Source organism: Prinia subflava, chromosome 8 (assembly GCF_021018805.1).
Source record: "Prinia subflava isolate CZ2003 ecotype Zambia chromosome 8, Cam_Psub_1.2, whole genome shotgun sequence".
In the NCBI taxonomy this organism is placed as follows: domain Eukaryota; kingdom Metazoa; phylum Chordata; class Aves; order Passeriformes; family Cisticolidae; genus Prinia; species Prinia subflava.
This window is the reverse complement of record NC_086254.1, coordinates 18,995,523-19,019,058: the sequence shown is the minus strand read 5'-3', so window position 1 is coordinate 19,019,058 and position 23,536 is coordinate 18,995,523. Positions and strand designations below refer to the sequence as shown.

At 57.3% G+C, this 23,536-nt stretch overlaps 1 protein-coding gene across 4 annotated transcripts in view; it reads left to right on the top strand.

The window, feature by feature from the left end:
* The first annotated feature begins 1,319 nt into the window (after positions 1–1,319).
* ZNF385C (zinc finger protein 385C) overlaps positions 1,320–23,536 on the top strand; it is a 44,616-nt gene continuing 22,399 nt past the window's right edge. For 2 of the 4 annotated variants that reach the window (XM_063403864.1, XM_063403863.1), the window contains exons 1-2: positions 1,320–1,531; positions 5,220–5,468. In XM_063403864.1, coding sequence (XP_063259934.1) covers positions 5,222–5,468 — 247 coding nt within the window. In that variant the 5' untranslated portion in view covers positions 1,320–1,531; positions 5,220–5,221. Of the gene's footprint in view, positions 1,532–5,219; positions 5,469–22,777; positions 23,524–23,536 lie in introns of those variants that run through there. The other 2 variants (XM_063403866.1, XM_063403865.1) reach the window with 2 other exon arrangements.

The following is a 23,536-nucleotide window of genomic DNA, read 5'->3' as shown; positions in this document are numbered from 1 at the left end:
GTGCTGCCAGGGCTCAGGCTCTCCCTGTGCATCACCTGGTTTTCTGTATTTTATTTCCCAAGAGAACAGAGTGGTTCTGTGAGACATGGCTCTGCCCTAATCTTTGTGCTGACCACAAGAATCCTGAAGGATGCTGTGATCTTGTCAGGTTCTCCTCACCCAGAGGAGAGGCTGGGGGTGCACGGCCAGTGGGGATGATGACTCCTGGAGCCTCATTCCTTCCTCTCCCACTGCTCCCTGTGCTGTGCTCACACCTACAGCAGACCCCTGGGACAGAATGTCACACTCCCTGCCTCTGCTTGCTTTGCTCTTCTCCCTGCTGGTTCGAGAGAGGTGGCACTGCCCAGGATTTGCTTCCTAGAGTGGATGGGCACGTTCCCTGCCCCGCTGCAGAGAAGCAGCATTGCTCCCTCCATGGCATCTCCTTCTGCTGGGTTTCAGCTGTCCTCGCTGCCCGGGAGCAGGGCTGGGATCTGCTGATTCAGGGGACACGCAGCCCTGCGGTGTTAATGATCTTGATGTGCAAAGGAGAGGACAGGCGCAGCGGCACCGTGCTCCGTGTGTGCTCCCTGCCCTCCTGGGAGGCTGCAGCATGTCCCACTGCCCCTCAGCCTGCGGGAACGGGGCTGAGGGAACCCTGGAGAGCATCTGAGGGTAAGAACTGGGCATTTGGGGGATTCAGGAGTGAGGGTTGAGGGTGGTCTGAGCCTCGTGTGTGCCCTGGTCCCCGTGCCAGGAGCCAGCCTGCAGCCCGGAGCCCTTGAGGAGAGACAGCCCACACTAATCCTTGCTCTGACAACGCATGGTTTATGGACTGATCCTAAAACGTGCCTGGCTCTGGCATTAGCAGAGCATATGTCAGGGCTGGGGGGGTGCAGCTGGCTTGATGCAGTGTTATGAAATGCTGCAAGTGCTGCACGCATGGCCAGGCCCCTCCAAAACCTGTCTGGATCTGCTCAGCTCTCAGGCCAGGGCGTTGAAGCATCCCCTGATGCTACAGCAGGTCCCCTGGGCTGCCCCAATGCCCAGAGCAGAGCCCCCTGTGCCCATTGCCAGTGGCCTTCCCATCCCTCCACCAGCAGCCGGTGCCTCTTTATGAAGTGACCCAGGGAATCCTCGGGGCCCAGCCATCGAGGCAGCCCCGAGAGCTGCCCCGTTCCCCATCTCCCCTGTCACTGAGAGCTGCTGTCAGGTGCATCCGCCCGCTCTTGGCTCAAGGTGGCTCCTCCAGTGGCACCCGCTGCCAGCTGGCGCCCGCTGCCCCGCGTGACGCTCGGGGCTCTCGGGGAGCTTTGCTGAGCCACAGGCACCGGCTCAGACGTGCCGGTCTCGTCCGGAGGCTGCTGATGAGGGCTGATTTAGTGGCGATCGAACCGCATCTGAAACGCTCCTTGAAATATGAGACAAGTGTCTGCAGCTCTCCAGGCGTAGGGGCGGCCGCCGTGCCCTGAGGGCCGTGGCACAAGGGCAGGAGCCGGCTGGGCTCAGCGGTGCCAAGGGAAGGGCTCGGCGTCCCCTCCACCAGCACCAGGTAGGAGCCTCCTGTGCCAGGCTGGGGCACCAGGTGTGCCTTGAAGAGGCGTTGCTGTAAGCTGAGCCCAAATGGGTGGGTGGGAATTGCCTGTGCCGGTGGTGAGGGGTCTGTGAGGGGGCAGGAGGATGGTGGGGCTGCTGCTACAGGGGGTCTGGGGCTGCCTGGTGGCTCTGGAGGGGGGCAGAGCCAGGGCTCCTGGTGCAAACATGCATGGCAGTGGCAGGGTAACAGAGCTGCTTCATGGTGCAAACGCTGAGATGATGGGATGCAGTGGTTTGGGTTGGGTGAGGTGCTGTGGCAGCTCTGGCTTATCTGAGGATCCTTACAGGGACATGAAATTGGTCCTTAGGGGGTTTGAGGGAATTTTGTGACAAGTGTTGGTGGCCACTTTCATACCAACACTTTTTTTTACTTCTGCTGCTTTTATTTACTGTTGTGTGTACTCAATTGGAGGCAAGGAAGGTGGATTCAATAGAACATAACCTAGTGAACTCAAGTAAGATTTTTTTCCCTTTAGATTTCTTGCTCTCTTGCCAAGTTCATGCACTTTCTGTTCAGGTGGTGTTTTCCCTGATCCCATATCTCTGAATGGAGAGATGTCTCAATCAGCTGTTGCCAGGTCCCCTCAGCTCTGTGGCAAAGTTTGACTTGGGGAAAGGTTCTGGTCCTATGTGTTTCCTCTGTTGAGTTCAGGCCAAATAAAAGTCTCTTGGACACAAATTGATGCTGATGGCAGGAGGGAGCATGAGGGTCCCTGCTGGGGCAGGACACTGAGAGAATGTCCCTGCACAGATGTTCAGACTGCATATGTGCATAGGAATCTCTGTCCAGGCTGGGATAACAGCACTCCCTGTGCCCAGGGTGGCCTTTATGGCTCTGCCCCCAGGTTATTCAGAATACAGGAAATGAGGGAAAGGACCTGACCTGTGTCAAACCTATTCTCTCATCAAGATTTTGTAGCTTGGCCAGAACCCCACTGCCCCGCTGATGTATCTCATGCCCAGCCAGTGCCTTTTCTGGGATGCAGTGGGATGCGGTGGGATGCAGTGAGATGCAGTGGGATGCAGTGGGATGCAGTGGGATGCAGTGGGATGCAGTGGGATGCAGTGGGATGCAGTGAGATGCAGTGGGATGCAGTGGGATGCAGTGAGATGCAGTGGGATGCAGTGGGATGCAGTAGGATGCAGTGGGATGCAGTGGGATGCGGTGGGATGCAGTGGGATGCAGTGGGATGCTGCTTCAGCACAATGTGTGGGCACACAGCCACTTCCATGACTGCAGCCTGTGCAGGAAGCTGTGGTTTCTGGAGTCTGCTTTGCATTCAGGAGCTAAGTAAAGCATGGCCCAGCATGGGTCTCCTTCAGAAAAATCAGAAACCAAAGAGACAACCCCTGTGAGGCCAGCAGAGCCCCTGGCTCTGAGGGGAGGGCAGCAAGAAGAGCAGGGGCAGGGTGTCTGTAGGGTCCTGGGAGGTGTCATTGATGCTGATCAGCCAGGTCAAATCTGAGCAGTGGTGGGGGAGTGGCAGCTCATCTCCCCCATCCAGGAGAACCCTTGGGAAGACTACCCAAAAATTGGCAACTGCTTGTGATCCTCCTGCATGGAGGAGACAAAAGCTCGATCTCATTGCTCCTGGGGTGGGATGGGTGGTGGAGCTGGGATGTGGTGACCCTGTGCTCTGAGCTGGGTTTGGCTCAGAGCCCCTGAGTAACCCTGGAGGGGTCACTTAACCTTGCCTTAGTTTCCCTCCTGTGAAAGGTAACAGCCCCCCAACCCTAAAAGAAGTTCCTCAACTCTTTGCTGAAAAGGTGAAATCTGCCCCAAAGTAGGCGTCACTCAGGGCACCGCCAGCCTGCACACGTGCCATGACCTGTCCTGTGACCTGTCCCAGCCACGAGCCACCCAGTTTGTGGCCCTGACACCTGAGAAGCAGAACAGGCTCAGAAGAAATTAAGTGAATGAGACAACAAGTGTGTGTGCAATTAGGACAGACCTTCAAACGCTGCTCCGGGAGCCGGCACAGGAGCTGCTGCCTAATCAGAGCAACAGCAGCGCCCGTTTTAAAGACGAGGGAGACTTTGGGGATACTTTGTCCACATAATGTTCCAATTTTAGCTCTGCGTCCTGGGATGTAATTGCATTAAAAATACCCGGGGAGGGGGAGGATGCCAAGGGCACCCGGCGACCTGCCCCGGCTGGCGTGTCCCCACCAGCGTGTCCCGCTGCGTCCCTGAGGCCCCGGCTCACATTCCTGGTGCTGATCGCCTCCCAGATCTGCTTTCCGGTTGCTCTGCTAATGGTTATCCTGGGAAAGGCCTCCGGCTCTGTTAACAGCTGCTGGGAAAACCTCCCGCTCCTTTTCAGGACTATTGATGGAGACACTCGTGGCCACCTCGGGGGTGCGGGGAGGAGCGGGATGGGGCCGAGACCCTCTGAGGAAAGCGGTGCTCACCCGGGGGGCTCACCCGCCCTGCGACGGGGAACGCGCTGCCTTCTGTCCCCGTCGCCCCTGTCCCCTCTGTCCCTCTCCCCTTTGTCCCCCTGTCCCCGCAGTTCCCCCGGTCCCCGCTGTTCCCCTGTCCCCGCAGTTCTTCCCTGTCCCCGCTGTCCCCCGGTCCCCGCCGTTCCCGGTCACGGCTCCCGCCCGCAGCGGGACGGGCGCGGAGCGGCGGCGCCACCGCGGGGCCGCAGCCGGGGCTGCAGCGAACCGAGACCCCCCCGGCAGCCCGGTGGGCCCGAGGACCGAACCCTCGGAGCCTGCTGGGTGCTGTGGGGCGGCCACACCGGCACGGCCCGGCGCGGTTCCGGACAGCCCGAGCCAAACCCCCGGTGCGGTCGGGCAGCCCGAGCAGCGGGCGGGCGGCTGAGTCCCGCACGGCCCCCATGCAGCCCTGCCGAGGATGCCAGCGACATCCCTGCAGGGCACCCTTGGGTCCTGCCTGGCCATCCACAGACACCCCGGCCCCTGCCTTGGCCCCTCGCCGTGCCCGCGGGTATTTGCCAGCCGCAGCTGCCAGCTCCAAGGTGGTAACCGGATCACGGGGCTCGGGTGACCTTCGCGCCTCCGAGGCTGCTCTGGATGTCCCGCCGATCCCCGGCGCGGGGTCGGCAGCAGGAACAGTGTCCCTGCAAGGCAAAGGCCGCTGGAGGGCTATCCCCGGCTGACCCCAGCCCTCCATGGGCAGCTCTCCTCTGTGGTGTTGCTGCGTGGGTCTGGGGCTCCAGCTCCTGCTGCAAGTTGGTCCCACAGAGCCTCACGTACAGCACAGGCACCTGCTGGTGGCCGATGGTGCCAGTGCCAGGCGTTCTCCTGCCGTGGTGGGGACGGGCTCTGGGACACCCTCAGCGCACACGAGTCCTGCCAGCTGAATCTCTTGCCTGCAGAGAATTGGTTCCAGCCTAGCTCTGCCTTGGGCCAACCCTCAGTGCTGCCCACGAGTGAACAGAGAGACCTGGCCTGACACGAGGAGTGTCGTCTAGAGCTGGAAACTTGGAAGAAGTGGGTTATTCTCTGCTCCAGCACTAAACTCCTGGGAATGCTGCTGCTCGTCTTGCCCAAACGCTGTTGCACTTGCTCAGGGATCCCCCCAGATTCAGACACACCACAGGCATGGAACCTGTACTGGGCTCTGCTGCCTCTTCCTGTCCCTCTGTCCTCACAGTGGGTCTGTCCTTCCTCCCGCAGGCATGAAGCGACCCCTGAGCCCATCCCACAGCCCCGAGAGTGCAGTGCAGCTGGCGGAGGAGGCCAGCTGCCCACCCAGCCAGCCCGAGCAGCGCATGAAGCGGGAGAAGAAGCACCAGTCGTTCACACTTTGTGAGGTCTGCAACATCCAGCTCAACTCGGCTGCGCAGGCACAGATCCACTACAACGGCAAGTCCCACCAGAAGCGCCTCAAGCAGCTAAACAAGGGGAAGATGCCAGCGGCCCAAGGTAGGAGCCCACCCAGCAGGTCAGGGTTGCCCAAAGGCTGCCCTTGCTCTGGCACAGCTGCTCTGTTGGGCTCGTGGAAAGATCAGAAGTGCTGTATTTTGTCCTTGGCGTTCGTCACTTGCTGGTCTACCTGGACTGCAGGGCTTCCCCCAGCTGCTCACTGCTAGTCCTCACGTGGTTTTTGGGGCCCAAGAGGCCACACTGCAGCAGCAGAGGGATGGACACACGTGGGTCTGTCCATGTGCAAGCGTGGTTGCTGCTGCTCTGTCTTTGTGGGTGTCTTCTTGAGTTCTGTAGATGGTTTGTGCAGCGGGGATGTGCGTGTCCAAGGCTGGAGTAGCTGCCAGTTGCTGGGCTACTGGATGCTGCTCTCCAGGTGCTGACCTGACCGTGTCCCTCGAGGCTCCTGCTGTGCACTTCTCCTGTATCTGTGCTGAGTTTGATTCAAAATGCTGCTTAGATGTTGGTGCTGAGGCCTCTCACCTGTGGGCTGGCAGGGATGCTGGCATGTGCAGGTGCCGTGCTGCTGGGCAGGAGCTTCTGCAAGGGCAAGGACTCACTTGCCCCCTGTGCCATCTGCCAGCATTCACCTGGCTGGGCCCAGCTGGCTGCTGCAGATTTTATGCACAAAAGCAGGGAAACGTGCCCAGAAATGTCACCCTGTCACCATGGCTGACCTGCTCCGCCTGAGCCTTTGGCTGTGAGGGTTTGTCATTAGCAGCAAACCAAAGGAATTGCATAGAATCACGGAATGCCTTGGGATGGAAGGGACCTTAAAGATTATATGGTTCCCTGCCCCTGCTCTTACTAGAGACTGGGCAGGCTGGAGCCATAAATTCCTAGCATGGCAATAGTCATGTGTGTGCCAAATCCTACCCTGACTGGTGCTGGTTTTGTTTGGGTAAGGCCTGGGATATGCAAAGGAGCAGGTCCCTTCATCAACATTACTGACAGATGGAAATATCGCCGGCTATTTTAATGGGGACAGGGCTCATAAATTCCAGCCTGCAGCTTCCAGCTTCTCCCCTCGACCTGGCCTGACGGGAGGCTGTCCAGGGATGCATTTCCTACTGAGCCAAAGAATCTTGGAGCATGCCAGGCTGCTCTTTGTGCCTCTGCACCGTCCCTGACCTCTGCCAGTGTCGTATCCCTGGGGCCCCGTGCTGTTTGCCCCACATGCTCCACTCTGCATGCACAGGGCTCTGATCTGCTTATGTGGGGAAATTGCAGGCAGCAGCTGCTCCCTGCGCCTCCCTCTCCCTCCTGTTCCCACTGGAGCTGACCTTTCCCTGCACTTTTGGTTAAAAATGTCACTTCCAGTGTTGTCACTGTGAGCCTTTCCCAGCCTCCTGGGGCGTGACCCTGGGCTGCAGGGAATGGACTGATGCGACTCCTGTGTCCCCTCTGCACCCATCGTGCCACTGGCACTGGGGGTTCTTGGTGCCATGTGCGTCCCCCCAAAATGCAAAGGGGACCAGCCCTGTCTGCCTTGTCCCAGCGAGCTGAGGACAAGTGCAGGACAAGCTCCTGGCTGGGCTGCAGGGCATGGGCAGGAGGGCACAGGCAGGGCTGGCAGGGCCATGGGGTGCTGGGGAAGCCCTGCCCTGCCTCATCACACTGCTCCAGGAGCCCTTCACCAGCCAGACCTGCACCTTTGGGTGCTGAGAAAATGCATCTGCCTGCAGTCCTGGGAGCACTCACCCCTTCTTGGGCAGCTGCCTGCTCTGGGGCTGGGCTCAGCCTGGCACAGCCCTCAAATAGGAATGGCTAACACGAGTCTCCAGTGGCATGTCAGCACTGGGGGAGTCTTGGGAGGTTAGACAGTGGATTAAATGAAATAATTGAGTTAGACAAAGATGGGATGTTCCTCTGGGCTGGAATCTCTGTCTCATGCTGACATCTACAGCTGCATCAAAGGCAGCTTCCCAGCCACCTCTCAGTCTCCCATTCCCCTCTGGCTCCTCGGATCTGCTCTTCCTGCGCAGGCTGCGATTGCTGGAATCTCGCAGAGCAAAGCTGCAGAGGAGCGTCGCTGGCAAACATGCTAATCAGTGTCATTACCATTCATTAGCTCTGTACCAGAAAGCCCCCAACTTAAAAACAAATTATTGCTTATTAGCGATAAGTTTCATTCTTTCTGTGAGACAGATCCCAGATCCTTGTTGTCCTGTATGGAATCACAGTGAGGGTGGTGATTGGATACAGGGTGCTCACAGATGAAAGACGTTTTCATGCTGCAGATGCCAGTTTTCATCCAACTGGGTCACGAGTGATTTAATTACTGCCTGTGATTTCCCAGGGAGCGCAGAAGATCTCAGTTTGCTCTCAGAGTCCTTGGGAACCAAACCACTACCTGGTGCTGAATGAGCAGGAAAAGCTGAGCCACCCTGAAATGGGGACCAGTGGCTGCAGTGGCATGGCCAGGGGGCTGCTGCTTCCCCTCATCCTCGATCTTTTCTGGGGCTCCCATCACAGGGCAGGCTGAGCTGGAGCATTTCAGAACTTACACCCTGATCCCTTGCTCTCCCCAAAAGTCCTTTCCACCAATGTCTCGAAAAAATCATGGGATGTAAAGAACAGCTCGTGCACGCTGCTACCAGAGCGTTGTCTCTGGGCTCTGCCAGCCCACATCTCCCTGAAAGGCAGCAGGAAGCACTCTCCTTTGGAGCACAAGGCTCTGGTTTCCCAGGCAAATCTGAGCTGACAGCAGCTCATACCCCTTTGGCCAGGGTTCATGGGAAGGACACACTGTTCAGGCATCTCCTGTGCCAGGAGGGTTCACGCAAGCCCTGAGCCCAACTTAAACCACTTTTCCTGGCTTTGGAGGTTGTTGAGCTGTTCCCCCAAACTGAATGCCAAGGCAGGGCCAGAGCACCCAGAGGCAGCTGTGCCCTGGGGCTGTCATAAGCTCTTGCCCCTCTCTAATACCCCGTGGCATTTTGTACCCTGACCCTCTCCCTGGCTGCCCGGTGCTGTCACCCCCCTCACTCTGGGGTTGCCTGGTGCTGTCACCCCCCCTTGGCAACACAGCCCTGGAACAACAGTTCCTTGCAAAGGGAAAGGTCCTGGTTCTCCCAATTATCTGCTGCAGTGTCTGTCCATGCGTGTTTGGGAGCAGAAAGGTTTGAGATGAGCAGAGAAATCGCTGTGACAGCTTCAGCATCACTGGGCCTGCAGCAGAGAGCGGGGCCCCCGGCAGGGGACATGGGGACCCTGGGGGAGCCTGGGCTGCTCCGGGAGTCAGGGGGGGCTGGCAGCTGCTGGTGGGGTTTTCTTGGGTTTCACAGGGGGTTCCAGATGAACTCCCTGATTTTGGCAGCTGGCAGGGAACCCACTCCCCTTGAATGGCTCCTGCAGAGCTGGGGTCACGGTGCCTGAGGCTGGGCCGTCGCCTGTTGCACTGACCAAGGAGTCTGTGATTGTTCTCTCTGCTGGTCTGGGAGAGCCCTGCTGAGAGACAACTCCTGAAACCACCCAGAGCAGCACCTGGGAAAGTCGTGCCTTGGGGTGGAGAGCAGCAGAGGGAGGGGACCTGGGGGGTCTCACCCCGGGCAGTCTGTCGGGTGTGTGATCCCACTCCATGATGCTGCTCCGTGATCCTGGGCCGTGTTCCTTTTCCATGCCCCTGCTCTGTGTGCCCTGGCACCTCATTGCTCAGCTGCTTTCCCTCCTCCTTGCCTCGCTGCTGTCACAGCCTTTCAGCTGTTCAGGGTGCCAATCCGTTTCAGCCATGTTCAGTGGGGCTTTGTCTGCAATAATCCCGAGGTATTGATTTAAATAATTTGCAAACATGTAGGATTAGGGTCTAATTGGGACTAATCGGGGTGCAGCAGTCATGTCACCACTAGGTTGGAGCTGGCACTTTCTCACATCTGCCCTTGATGGAGCTCCCAGCTACCCAGCCTTGGTGCCTGCTCCAGCAACGCCAGAGGAAAAATTGTTTTTTCTTGCTTCCTCCTTACCTCCTGCAGCAGTTTGCTGCTCTCCTGCTTTTGGGGTTTTTTGGACAAATTTAGCAGGGACAGACCAGTATCCTGCTGGCACGGGAGCCACTTCACAGTGCCCATCACTGGGTACACTGGCAGCACATCGGGCTCTCCCATACTTCCTAATGGGAGATTGGGAATCTATGCCCAGCCTAAGTGCTAAAGGAGATTTAACATTTGGCTGGGACAGACCCTGCATCTGCCAGCTGCTGATCAATACCTTGTGCCCAAGCAGCACCAGGGTTCAGATTTTCAGCTTCTGTGAATTTATGAAGGACAAACATACGGAGTCCTCCTGCTCCATTGGCCTTGGCTGCTCCCTTCAGCTGTGAGCAAAGATGAACAAAAATAGCTTTTCAGATCAGATCTGAATAACCTGGAATCTCAGTGGGAGAAATATAATGGTTTTTTCATGTCTTAAAGATGTTGGCTGGGATCAGGAATAATTTGAAGCAGCTCAGTTGGGTAATTGTACATTTTCCTTCCCCCTGCTCACTCTTCTCCCTTCCTGTTGGGGCATAGGGATGGGGTGCAGGGGTGTCCCTTGGGGCTCCTGGGTGCAGAGCTTGGAAGGCTGAGAAGGGGAGAGATTTACCCCTGCCACTGGGAATGGGCAGGAAAGCACTGTTTCACTAAATGCTCTTTTTCTACAAAAAACCCCCACCATTTCTGTGGGGAAAAGGCTCTGTGGGCATCATGTGAGAGGTGTGAGCACATGAGCCCAGACTCTGCACATCGACTTCATGCTGGCCCATGAATCCAGAGAAAAATGCTCCCTCTCCAAATCCTCAGCTTTCTGTGGATTAATAACTGCATCATAATTAATCTCTGATTTTATTGAGTCAGTAACTTCGAATAGAAAATGAATTGATTAGTGGTCAGCTTTGGCTGGAAGGTTTTTGTGGTGTGGAGCCTTCCCCACCAGGACTCTGACCTCTGGCTCTGCACCCCAGTTCTGGTCAGAGCTTCAGGGATATTTTTCCCTGACACACTTATTCTAAAAAGATCCTTAAAATTTAAACTCTTGGTCATAAAATGACACAGAGAAGCTTCAGGGCTTTTCTTGTGCTGCTGGAGCATGGAAGAGGTGGGAGCCTCCCATGGCAGGGGCTTGGGTGCTCAGGTGGATGCTCCAGCTGCATCCATGGAAGGGCTTTGCCTTTAGAAATATAGAGACCAAACCAAAATATATCAAGGTCTGATAAAATATATCAAGTATCATCTTTGTGTGGGCTGATGGGGGCTGCCAGGGCCATGGGAGTGTCAGGGTGCCACTGATGTGCTGCTGGCAGAGGCTGTGCTGAGCTGCTGGCAGTGGCTATTTTCCCCCAAATCAGTAGGAAATTGCCTCGTGCTATTTTTAAGCCCTGCAGTTGTGAGCCATTCCTCTTTAATCGTGGATTTTGCTGTCACTTTCTTCCAGTCGGTTTGCTGTCAAGTTGCCTCGACAGTGTTGCAGGGCCACTCAGCTCAGGGCTGCCACACACGTGACATTAATTAGAAGTGGATTAAGAACAACGAGGAACATGTAGGAATATTTCACAATTTCCCATGTAGCGTCAGCTCAGCACATTTGGAAGAGGAAACCTGGGAATTATTTTAAGCGGGGGAAAAAATGGTCAAAGCAGCAGCTGAACTGTGAGCATGTCCTGAGAGAGCTCTGAGCCTGAAGGGGCCTTTCCAGAGCTCCATCAGCAGCTCTGAGCAGGGGTTGAGGTCCGCGGGATAGGGGTGATGTCCCCAGGATGGGGGTGATGTCCCCAGGATGGGGGTGAGGTCCCCGGGATGGGGGGATGTCCCCAGGAGGGGGTGAGGTCACTGGGATGGGGGGATGTCCCCAGGATGGGGGGATGTCCCCAGGATGGGGGTGAGGTCCCTGGGATGGGGGTGAGGTCACTGGGATGGGGGGATGTCCCCAGGATGGGGGGATGTCCCCAGGATGGGGGTGAGGTCCCTGGGATGGGGGTGATGTCCCCAGGATGGGGGGATGTCCCTGGGATGGGGGTGAGGTCCCTGGGATGGGGGTGATGTCCCCAGGATGGGGGGGATGTCCCCGGGATGGGGGGATGTCCCCTTAGGGAAGGTGCCCAGCACTGGGGATGCTCCAGGATCAGGCTCCCAGTTCTTGTGGTCATCCCAGGCATTGGATCCAAATCCATCCTGTTTGGAGAGCTTGGGGGCTGCTGTGTCTTAAACATCCCCCGGAAGGGCTGAGGACACGGGGGGATCTCGGCACCCCCAGGGGGCTCTGCTGCTCTCAGGACGGGGGCAGCCGCTGTCCTGCTCTGTCATGGGGGAGAGGGGAACATCCTGCTGCACCCCACAGCTGTACCCCACAGCTGCATCCCACAGCTGCATCCCATAGCTGCATCCCATAGCTGCATTCCACAGCTGCATCCCATAGATGCATCCCACAGCTGCATCCCACAGCTGCATCCCGCAGCTGCATCCCACAGCTGCACCCCACAGCTGCATCCCATAGCTGCATCCCATAGCTGCATTCCACAGCTGCATCCCATAGATGCATCCCACAGCTGCACCCCACAGCTGCATCCCGCAGCTGCATCCCGCAGCTGCATCCCGCAGCTCCCCGCTCGCACCGCGGCTGTCGCTGGGGATTAGAGGCGCTGGCTGGAGCGGGCCGTGCCGGGCCGGGCCGGGCTGTGCGTGCGAGCGCTGCGCGGCCGCCCCGTGCCCGGGCACCGGCCCGGAGAGCACCGGGACTGACCGGGGGGGACCGCGGAGGGGTGACAGCCACGGGGAAATGACTTGTCTGAGTGGTGGAAACGCAGCTCATCCCTCTCGGGCTCCTCTCCGTGCCCGCTGTGCCTCTGTGTGTGTGTGTGTGTGCACACGCGTGTGCTCTCGCCCGGGGACACGGGAGGAGCGAGCGTTTGGAACCGGGCGAGTGGGGAGGGGAGCTGGGGGAGGGCAAGCAGAGGGTTGTGGGTAGTGTGGAGCTGTCACTGTGATTTAGGGTCGGCTGCTTAAACTGTTTTATGTTCCCAGACAGTAAGTCGTAAGCAATATAAAATTTTCTCTGAAGAGATGATCTCCCCTCGTCATGCCTCAGCCTCTTTTCCCAGAGCGAGCTCTCCTTTCCGTAACCCCGTGGTGTCAGTGCGGGTGTGCAGAGGGAGAAAATGGGATTCTGGCTTTTGGAGCCTTGTGCACAGCCTGGGATTGGGAGCAGGGATCCAGGGGCTGCTCTCTGGTCCTGTGCTGCTGGGAGAGCTGGTGATGCTGAGCAGAGGGGTGCAGAGCTCTGGATGAGCTGGCCACGAGGGACTGTTCGTAGCCACGTGTCCTTCCAGCACAAGGACTGTGGCCTTTCCCTGGGCTGCCCCCAACTCTCTGCTTTTGGAGCATGTGAGTGGGATCTGTTGGAGCTGTTGGAGCTGCTGGAGCAGTTGGAGCAGGGCTGCCTCTGCCTGCAAATTCAGTTCCCTTCCTTTTTCATGCCCCTGAGTTATCACTGCTTTTGGACAGCTTGCCCACAACACTGCTCCAGCTCACCTTTGGTATTTTGTACAGCCACAGATTTATGAGGAATGGTTTCATTTACCTGGCCATTGCCGTGCCAGCTGGAGTGTCTCGGTGTGGTCTGTGCTGTGGCACCGGAGCATTTGCCCAGATGAGCTCCCTGGGCACCAGCAGCCCCTGAGGAGCCAAAGCTAAGCAGGAACCTGATGGGCAAGACCAGACACAGCATCACCCCTGGCTAATTAAACACCCAGAAGATTTTGGGTAGTTGGTTTCCATGCCAAACTCCAGATGGGCCCTGAGGCCCCCCAGGAAATCTGCACTGGGCTAGGGGGAACCAAAGTGTGGTGGCAAAGAGGAACCCTCTGCCCTGTCCCTTCCAGGAGGGCCCTCCTCAATTAGATGGAAAATCTTACACTCTCTCTCTGAAACTGTTTCCAGATGTAATTTCCACCCCTTTTCTTGATAATTAATTTTTTTTAGGTCATCCAATTTCTCCACCCTATTCACAGACCTGTCCTGGATGCCTTTGTAATTAGCCATCTCCCTGGGAAAGATGATGAAGGTGGCAGGCACAGGCTCCCTTCCCAAAGCCCTGCCCACCTTGGCTCATCCTTGGGGGGCAGAGCTGGGGCTGTGTGTCCCCTAGAGTCACCAGACCCCTCCACTGACACATAGCTCCCAAGTTTGCTCCTTTTAAATGCCTAAAAGCAGAAATCTGCAGGAAGGATTCATTAAAAAAACTGAGAAATAATTAAAATAAATGGATCTGTGTGGATACTGTGAACGCAGCAGTTTGGCAAGTCTCTGTTTATCGGGGGGGTCATGGGGGGACTGTGAGCCACAAACCCCATTCTCTTTGTGTGGGAAGCCCCCCGGGGGAGGAGGATTCAGCCCTTAAAATATGTTACCTTAATCCTGAGCAAACTCAGGAGCAGGAAAGGTCAGCGCCTGCCTTCCTGGCCCGGCAGGGATGAACCGCCGGCGGCTGCTTCAGCCGGAGCCTTCTGCTTCTGATGGGGCTCAAGTTACAGAGCAGAAGAAAACTGATACACATTCTCCAGGTGTATCAGTCTTGATCCTATCTGGCGTCTTTCACCCCCAAATTATACCCTAAATCCTCGGTGAACAAAGCCAGCCAGAGTGGCTCTGGAAGGCTCAGCAGACTCGGGCAGGGGAGCAGTTCTGGCTGGGCTTTTATCCCGTCTCCCTCCTCCTTTACTGATGGGTTCACTGCCCAGTTCTGGTCACTATTTGCCAGGCTGCCTCTGAAGTCTAAGGCTGGGCAGAGCCAGTTCTGGATGTCCCTCAGCCAGCAAAGAATTTAACACTGCCCTCAGTAGGGTTCCGAGTAATCCCTCTGCTGTGGTTCCTGGAGTCTGTGGTCACAAAGAACCCAGTGAACTGGTGACACTGGTGCCCCAACTGAGCCCGAGCACCCTCCCCTTCTCCCTGCCCTCCCTCATTCTTTAAGCCACAGGCAGGATTCGAGCAGACCTGCCCAAGCAAGCCTGGCTCTAGGCAGCTGCTGGCAAATGCCTCCCCCTCCTAATGAGTGTTTGGGATTTGCCTCTCCGGGATGTGTGTGACGAGCTGAGGGCCGGGGCCTGGGGCCATTTCACCCTCTGGTTCCATCCCCACACTCCCGGGACACTCGGCCATCAGTGCCCTGCATGTGGATCTCAACCTGTGTTGGAAAGTGGTGACCACGAGGGGCTGTGGCACCTGACCCGTGTTGCCTCTGGGGTTTTTTTAGTGCCTCCCACGGGATGGTAGAACTGGTTGTCATGGCCCCTGGGCCACTCCGGGGTAGATTCTTCAGCAGCTCCATCCCATAGTGGAGGCTGCAGGGAGCTGCAGCCACGGGCTTTGCTCCCGGGGATGTTGAGGCAGCTGGCAGCACCACTGGGAGGGGGATGTGGGTCTGGACCCTGTTGGGAGGGTTTGTGCTGCTGCCCTATGCCAGCTCTGGGGTACACGGACAAATATAGCAAGTTATGCACCGGACGGACCCACACTGCAGAGCTGGGAAATTCCAGCGATCCGCTGGGCTGGGCAGGGAGCGCCGGAGGCGTTAATGGCAGGGGCTGTAATCAGCACCTGCAATTAGCCTCTGCTCCAGCTGGCCTCAAAGGCTCGGTCACAAAGTGCGGCATCCCGCACCGCCGTTCCTCCCTCCCACCCCCCTCCGTGTCCCGTTCAGCCCTGGCTGGGATAAATGCAGCAGGAGCTGCAGCTGGGAGAGGATTTATTGAGGGAATTGCTGGGTAGAACTGCAGGGGCTGGTCAGGGCTGAGGGCAAATGGGGGATGGAGCGGGGGGTCAGGGCTGTCCATCGGCCCAGCTGGTCCCTGCCAGAGGGGCTGGAGGTCAGGAGATGCCAGGTTTGCTCACGGCTTGTGGTTATCCCGAGGAAAGGTAAACAGCCATGGTATAGTGGTCAGCCCCCTGCTCCTCCCAGTCTTTACATTTCCAGCTCCCTCTGCTGTAACGCCAAACTGCTGATGACATTAAACAAATTAATATCGGGTTTAAATAGCCTGCAGGAGGCCGGGCCAGGCGTGCGGGGCCAGCTGTCAATCCCGGATTAGCGAGTGCCCCGGCTAAACTTACCGCTGCTGTTAACGACCCTGACAGCAACACCCTGCCCGGGGCTCTGCCAGTGCTGCCCCGGTGCCAGCCGAGCCAGGGTGAAGTCTGGGGGAAAGATCCATGCTGTGTCCTGGCCCAGTAGCAGCTCCCAGAGGGGCCCTGATGGCTTTAGTGCTTTTCAGTGCACCAAAATTCTGTAATTTACCCCAAAAGTGCCTAGTCTGGGTGTAGCACATGGGAAGGGACTCAAGCATCTCATGGTTTAGCATGTTAATTTTCATTCTGCTTATGGCCCAGCGGTTTCTGCCCAACTCCTTATATTGTTTGACTCGAGAAAAATATTTAATTCCTTCCTTGTTCTTGTCTCCTGTTCAGTGAGGCAGGGGAGGTGACTGTTTCCCCTTTTCACAAGCAGGTTTTTCATAATTTCCCTTCTTAAAGGGCAGCAATGTGAGCAAGTCATGAGCCTTACCTCCCGAGAAGTCAAAAATCAGCACAGAGAAGGTGCTGCCATGAGGAGCCCAACTGCCACAGCCTTTGCTGATGCAGTGATGGGGAGGACAGTGGGCCCTGGGCTCGTGAAAACCCCGATCATGGGGGACTGAGATGAGCACCCCACCCTGGCCAGGCTGCCCGTGTCCCCTCGTGTCACCCCACAAGCCGATGACACGGTTGGGTCACACCCTGTGTGCTTCCAGCACTCAGGGCTGGGGCTGAGGGGAGCAGGGACCCACGGCCGCGGTCACCAGGCAGGGACAGGCAGTCCCTGCCACCGGCGAGCCTTTCCCAAGGGTCGGGGTGTGTGGCTGCCGCTGAGCCTCCCCTCTCCGAGCAAACCCGGCCGTGCAGACCCAGGGGACATTTCTGCACGTGTGCCCCCTAAGCGGTGGCCTTAGAGGACTCTCCGGAGGTGCAGCGGGGGCTTTGAGGGTTCCCCTCCCCTCTCCCCAAGTTTGGGGGCTCGGGCAGCCCCGGCGCGGGGGCGGCTCTGCGGGGAGGGGGAGCGCCCGGTCCCCCCGCCCATTTCCACGCCGATACCCGGCAGCTCCGGCAGCTTCTCCCCCGCGCTCCTGCGGGGCCGAGGCGGGGCCGGACGCGGGGCGAGGGGCGGCGGGAGCGGGGGGTGCGCCCGCCCGGCCCTGCCCGCAGCTCTGCCCGGCGAGCGGGAGGCACCAGCAGCGCGGAGGCGACGCAGCCGCATCCAAAATGCTTCTAGGTGGGTGAAACGCAACTTTCCCGCAGCCTCATCTTTCCCTGTCGCCTTTCATCTCTCTCCCCTCCATCGCGCCTTCATCCCCCGGCTCGCTGCTGGCGGAGCCGCCGCTCGGGGATGCAGCGGGGTCGGGGGGCCGGTGGGGTTTGCGGGGAGGGGTACCGGGGTACCCCGCCGCTGTCCCGGGGCTACCGCTCCCCGCACGGCGCCGGTTTGAGCACTCCCGTCTTCTGCCGGCTTCCTTCAGCTGGAGGAAAGGGCACTTCTCAGCGTCCGAGCTGTCCTTTATGGACAGAAACACACCGAATTGGTTCTTATTTTGCCGGGAGCTCTGCGCAGACTGTGCGTGTGGGGAGGGTCTCTTCTCCACTTTGCGATTTTGGCCACTAAGTTAACTCCAAATAGTGAAACACTGAGGTGGGTTATTTACTGCCGGGAAAGAACGCCGGGAATAAGCGGTACTCAAGGAGCCTGGGCTCACAGTGAGGGGCTGGGAATGGGCTCGGCATCAAACTCAACTATTGATTCACCTGTGGGGTCCCCATCCTGTTCCCAGCAGGGCTTGGGCACCCCAAATTACCCTCATGAGATTTTCTTGTTTCTAAGCGAATCATGTCGTTCCCATTCCTTATTGCCGTTCTGCCTGAAAACCCCGTTGAAGAGCTGCTCGTGTTATTTGCATCAGCTGAGGCTGTACCCTACACCCACAAAATGGTCCCTCCCCGCCCAGCACACAGGCAGCCTGTTCCCTCGGCTCCCAGCCTGCTAATCCTAATTACTTACGGGATTCAAGCTGAGTTTGACTCACTGCATCTTATTGATTTTTCCCAGGGCTGCAGAACAGAGGAGGGAAAAGGTTGTGTGCTGACGGGGCTGGATTTTGCCCTTGCTCTTTGTCTGGGTGTCAGCTCCAACTTGTGTTTGTGCTGCACCTGCCATGCAAATGCTCGATGCTTTTTTGTGTGATGTGAGGCTGGGGGAGAGCAGCGTCCTTGCGAGGGTGGCCGGGGCTGGAGCTCCGTGGCCGGGCTTGGAAGCAGAGCAGAGGCAGCAAACAGATCGTGACGCTGCTCTAGGACCTTTTTCATGTGGATTTGGGGCTGGTAATTTCAGTGGATTTGTTATTATCAGCGTTAACTTTGTGCTGGGGAGGGAGCGTGGTCCCTGGCTGCTGGCAGCAGTGGGTCTGGTGCCCCTTCTCTCCATGTGTGTGCGTGTGCTGTGCACATCCATGTAGGTATGGGCATGCCTGGTAACGTGTGGCTGGCATGTGCTTGTGGGTCCTGTGGTTGCCCGAGAGCAGTCAGGCCAGGAACATGGATGTTGTTAGCCTGGCACATGTCAGGTGCCTATGTTGGGGTGCCTGGCTCCCAAGCTGGCCCCAGCTGGGAGAGTTTAATTTTTCTAATAGTTTGAAACACAGTCTTTTCCCTGAAATGTCTTTCCCTGTCTCTCTGGAACTCGTAACACTACTCGGGATATTTATCTGGAATACTCGTCAGGCAAAGCAGGCTTCGAAGACAAACAAAACTCCAGCCCCAGAGCTTGCTTTTCACTGTGTGGCCTTGGATAAGGAGGAAACCTTGAATAGCCACCAAAGCTTCAATTCTGACCCCACAATGTCTTGAGCTCGCTGATGATTCCCATGCCAGGACCTTGTTGCTCCAGGTGGAAGACCGTGGGGGTTGGATGGTGCTTTCCTGGTGATTCCAGCCCTCCTGGGAGCTGTGGGGGTGACAGTGTGGGGAGCCTGACCCCACTGAGCTGCTGGGTTTGGCTTTGGGGGTCTTTGGCAGACGGTGGGACTGAGATTTCCCTGTGGTTGTTTTGGGTGAATTTCCCTGTGAATGCAGCAGTTGTTTTTATTACTGAGCCTTGCTCCAAGCAATGTCCTGGGGGACACATCTGTCTCCTGGTTTCAACCCTGAGCAACACTGTGGAGGGGCATAGGGGGCTCTGACCTCCTCCAGCAGCCTCAGCCTCCCCTTCAGAGTATTTTTAGACCAAGCTGTCATCTAATCTTGACCTCCAGGATGATGTGGGCTAGAAAATATCACTGTGTCTCCAACATCAAGGCGAGGATATAATTCACAAATCTCTTTAGTCCACTTTTAATTATGCCTCACCTTGCTGCAGTAATGAACTGTTAACAAGTATTTTGAGCAAATGTGAACTTTTTTTTTTTTCGAAGTTTTTCAGTGCCGATGCTCCTGGCAGGTGCTGGCGGCACTGAGGCTTTGATGCTTTGTTTCAGCACCCACCTGATGTCCCTGAGCTTGTAATGACTGCAGGGGCTGGGGATTTAGCAGATTGCTTTTTTTTGCCTTTCCCGAGCGGGATGTTGGAAGGAGTGGGCTGGCTGCTCCCACTCTCCTCCAGAGTGATTATATTAGCATGGCCTGGGTGGGAGTGGCGGAAATTACAATGAAATACTAGAGGTAGGAAATAAAAATCTAATTTAAAAATAATGACAGATGTGGGTCATCTTCCAAACCCTAGGCATGACCATCCTGGCCGTGGGGCAGCCGTGGTTGCAGGGGGGTTGTTGTGTGCTTCAGCTGATGGGGAGCTGTGCTCAGGGAATAATGCTGGGAGCAGAGAGCAGGCAAGGAGAGGCGAAGGGCTTTGGTCTCTCTAAAACTTGGGAGGGGAAATATGTGAGTGGATTGGGGTTTGAAAGCCCTCCTGGTCCCGCAGGACTTGCCCTCCTGGAGTCTGAGTTGGTGGGTGCCCTTGGGGTAATTTCCCCTTTTCCCCTTACCCAAACAAAGCTGGGACTGGCTGAAGCCCACATGGTTTCACTGCTTAGGGGGGTTTTGGGGACAGCTGTGACACTGTCACAGGCAGTGGTTTAGGCATCACCATGGTGGTCTGTGTGCAGTGCTCTGGCACATCTGGGATGGCACCGCTGAGAGGGAACAGCCCAGCAGGGCTGGCCACGGGCTGGAGCCTGGCTCTGCCACTGACCTACCAGGTGGCCCTGGCCATGTCATTTATCCCCTCCGAGCCCTGTCTGTCTTCTCGTGGGTCTTCTTGGCTCTCTGGGGGCTCAGTGCCAGCCCAGCCCCGGCTGTGTGAGGGAGGCACCTGCCTTCAGGTGCTTCAATAATAGAAATCATTAATTTTCACTGCTAATGGAAGAAACGCTGCACTATGAAAAATGTGCGTTGGCTTGGAGGCAATTCAAAAGGCTGGTGGAGACGGGAGCCCCTAATTTGTTCCAAATTGGTTATTTCACTGGAATAGTGAGAAAGCATCAATCTGAGGAGCTTTTCTCCCTTTTCATTTCTGTCAGCCATTCCTCAGCTGTAATGAATTGGACTTGGCTGCAATTTTTACAATTTAAACGGTGTCCAGAATAAAGGCTGAACTGATCAGGGGCTCCAGTGCACTCCTGAGCTCTCCATCTCTCAGGAGGACCCAGCCCTCTCCCCCACCACCCAGGGAGGGGTGGGCAGGGCTGTGGGCAGTGGAGCCCACATCAGGATTCAGTGCTTGCCACCTCCTTTCTGCTGCCTCCAGTCAGGAGCAGCCCACATCCCTCCTGAGCCCCTCAGGACCTGTGGCAGAGGCTGGTGGGGTCTTGGCAGGGCTGTACCAGCCTGGCAGCACTGCTGGCTGTGACACAGGGGACACTGAGCTGATTGGAATCTCTGCTGGGGGAAGAATCCCTAAATGCTGGTTTTTCAGATCATTACCTTGCAGATGGGGAGCATTGGGAATTAAAATCCAAAGGGAGTTGGGCTCAATGCTTGTGGGCAAGAGAGGAAAAGATGCTCTATAGAGCAAGACTGATACCCAGTTTTGCTCCTCAGCAGCTGTTTTTGATATCAGTGCTGTGGGGTGAAGGTCCCTATAGCTCCTGGGGAACAAGATGCAGCCGAGCTGCCTCCCAAGGACCAGGTGCATGGACTGGAGGAAGCCCAGGGAGCGAGATCACCCTGTCCCTGCTTCTGCTCCTTGACAAAAGGGCTTTGCCCTTCTCAGCTGCTGCTCAGAGAAGCCTCAGCCCGGAGCTGGGGTCGCCGGCGGGGAGAGATGAGCAAGCTCTCCCGCCTCCCCAGCCCAGCTCAGTAATCCTGTTGTGGCCATGTCCAGAGTTTGCAGGAATGTCATCTGAGTTTATTTCAAGGCTTGTTCCCTGCCAGCTGCAGTCACGCAGCTGAAGGTTGTGACAAGGCTGTGCAGGGAAACGAGGCACGAGGCTGCATCCTGCAAGCTGGCAGTGGCTCTGGGGTGTGGGGGGGGGTCCCAGCAAGTTGGGGAGCTTCTCTAGTAGCACCCCATGGTTCCCTCTCTATGGCCCGCTGCCCATCCAAGCCCCTCCACAAGAACCTGAGCGTGTTGGAGCCAGTCTTTGTTCCCATAGTGGTGGTGGAAGGGCACCCCCAGCAGAGGAGAAACAGCCCCCCTGTGTACCCTGAGTTGTGCAGGGGAGCTGGGACACAGCTGGGAAATACTGGGGTCCCCCAGAGTGTGTCCCATCCCCTTCTCTGCGTGGGAACACCTCCTCCTCCTCCCCATGTCCCTTCAGTGTCTGCACATCCCGCAGGCCATGTCCTTGCCAGATCCGCCCGTCAAGGCACCAGCCCGGGGGCTGCAGGAGTATTTTTAATTTGGCTGAGCTGACACGGTGCCGGGTGCTCTCTCCCACATGAGACAGCGGCTCCTCACAGCCTTCCCCCTCTGCCACACACGGCAGAGATTGAACTGAGCTGTCACCACCTTCGGGTGCGAGGGATGCAGCCGGGCAGCTCCCATGAGTCCTCCCTCCCCTGCATGCTCCCAGTTCATTCTGGGGGGCTGCCACAGCTGGGGTTTGGGGTGCAGAGGGTGAGCAGGGACCTGCAGGGTGCTGGGTCTCTCCTACCCCATGCCCTGCGATGTCCAGGGGGGAGAGGACTGGTGGAGCCAGGCACAGCAGGGTGGGCGGGCAGGAGAGCTGGGGGCTGTGCAGGGATGGGGCTCCCCGGGGTCAGCAGCTTTGGGAACACCAGCAGCTCCGCTTCCCTGTGGGGAGAGCGTGCGTCATTTCCCAGAGCCTGACTGGCTTAGAGCAGGGATGGAAACAAAATCTCATAAATATCTTTGGACTCGGGGATTTAAAAAAATTTTAGGGTAATATGGCTGGGTTTGGTCTCTCCTGTTCAGCTCCATATAGATGCAGAAGGAAACCCTCGGGGAACCCATCCACAGATGTGGGGTTGGAGTGCTGGAAGGGGTGCCAGGGCTCGGCTGAGCATCCCGGTGGGAGCTGAGTGCCTGGGCTCTGCTCTGGCTGCTGGAGGTGTGGGACGGCAGTGGAAACTGGGACTCAGATGGAAACTGTGGCTCACGGCTGCCGCCGCCCTCGTGCCGCGGGGATGATGGATGTGCTGGTGCGCCCCGGGCACCTGCCCACCCAGCTCCTCAGGCACAGCCGGGAAAAATAGCAACAATTGGATCGAGCCAAGGCGGCTGCTGCACGGAGGTAAACAGGAGTATCTCCACTCCAGTTCCTTTAGGAAGGACGTCTGACATCCGGCAGCTATGTGAGGGCAGGGTGCTCGGCAGGGTCAGGGACGTCCTGCAAATGCTGCCCAAAATTCATGTTAAAGCTTGAGGCTTCCAGCAGGAAGGGGTTTGCAGGGGAGAAGGATTCAGTGGTTTCAGCCTTGCCTTTTGCATGGGGCAGGCAGAGCCGGCGTGGTCTCTTCTAGAGTTCACTGGTCCCGTGGATCCCAGTGCGGGGGCTCCGTGGAGGGGTCCCCATGGGAAGTGGAGTTGGTTCCAGACACTGCAAATTTGGGGAGCCTGACCTTTGTCACGCTGCTCTGGATGCTGGGAACCAGGGAACGGGACCAGGGGATGCTGCAGGCTCCTGCCTAAAAACTCATTAAAAAGGCTCAATCCTCTTTTCCAGCGGCATTAGCACAAGAATAAATCGGGCGTGTTTTCGCCCCAGGAGCCAGCTCTGGTTTCACCACCTCCAGCTCTCATTAACCCTGGGCTGAGGTGGCTCGGCAAGAATGTCCCCAGAGCAGGAAGAGCCTCTTGCCCCGGGATATGTGGAGGAGCCTAAAAAGGGGAATTAACCGGGGGCCGCCAGACCCCCCTGGTGCAGAGCCAGCCAGAGCCAGGTACAATGCAGCTCCTAATCCAGGCAAATTCCAGTGGGACACATCCCTCCTCACGGCCCAACTCCACACCGTGGAGAAGGGTAAGTGTGGGTGGGAGCATCCTTCAGCCCCCAGGCACAGGATATGTGCTGGGAAACAAGGAGCCACGTTCCCATCAGGGGTCCCACGGAACCCTGGTGCCCCTTGGGATTTCAGTGTTCTCAGGAGCCTTGTTTGGGAAGAGCAAAGGTGACACAAAATTCTCTTTCTGGAAGTAGTTGAGAGGCTCTAAATTTCACCTGCTTTTATTGCTAAAAGGAAGGTTTTTTAGGATGTGAGGAGCCCCTCTGCTCGTTAGGGAGCCCTGGGCCAAGGGGCTGGGTCCAGCCCCAGCCCTATAGCTATGGACCAGGAGTGCAGGTCAGCAGGAACACCTGGCATTCCCTAAAGGGCTTGGACTTGGATCCTGCCCAAACTCCGTGTCCAGGGCTGGGGAGGGAGCTTTTCTGCCCACGGCTGTTTGCAGAACCCTTCCAAAACCCAGAGACACCCGTCCTGGCCGGCTGCAAAGCTCACCCTGCTGCATGTGCCCAGCTCTCAACTAAGAGACCCAAGCGTGCGGGGTCTCTTAGACCTGATGCCCACCGGTCCTTGCACACCTTGGGGGGAAAAGCTCCGTGCAGGTGAGGATGCGGC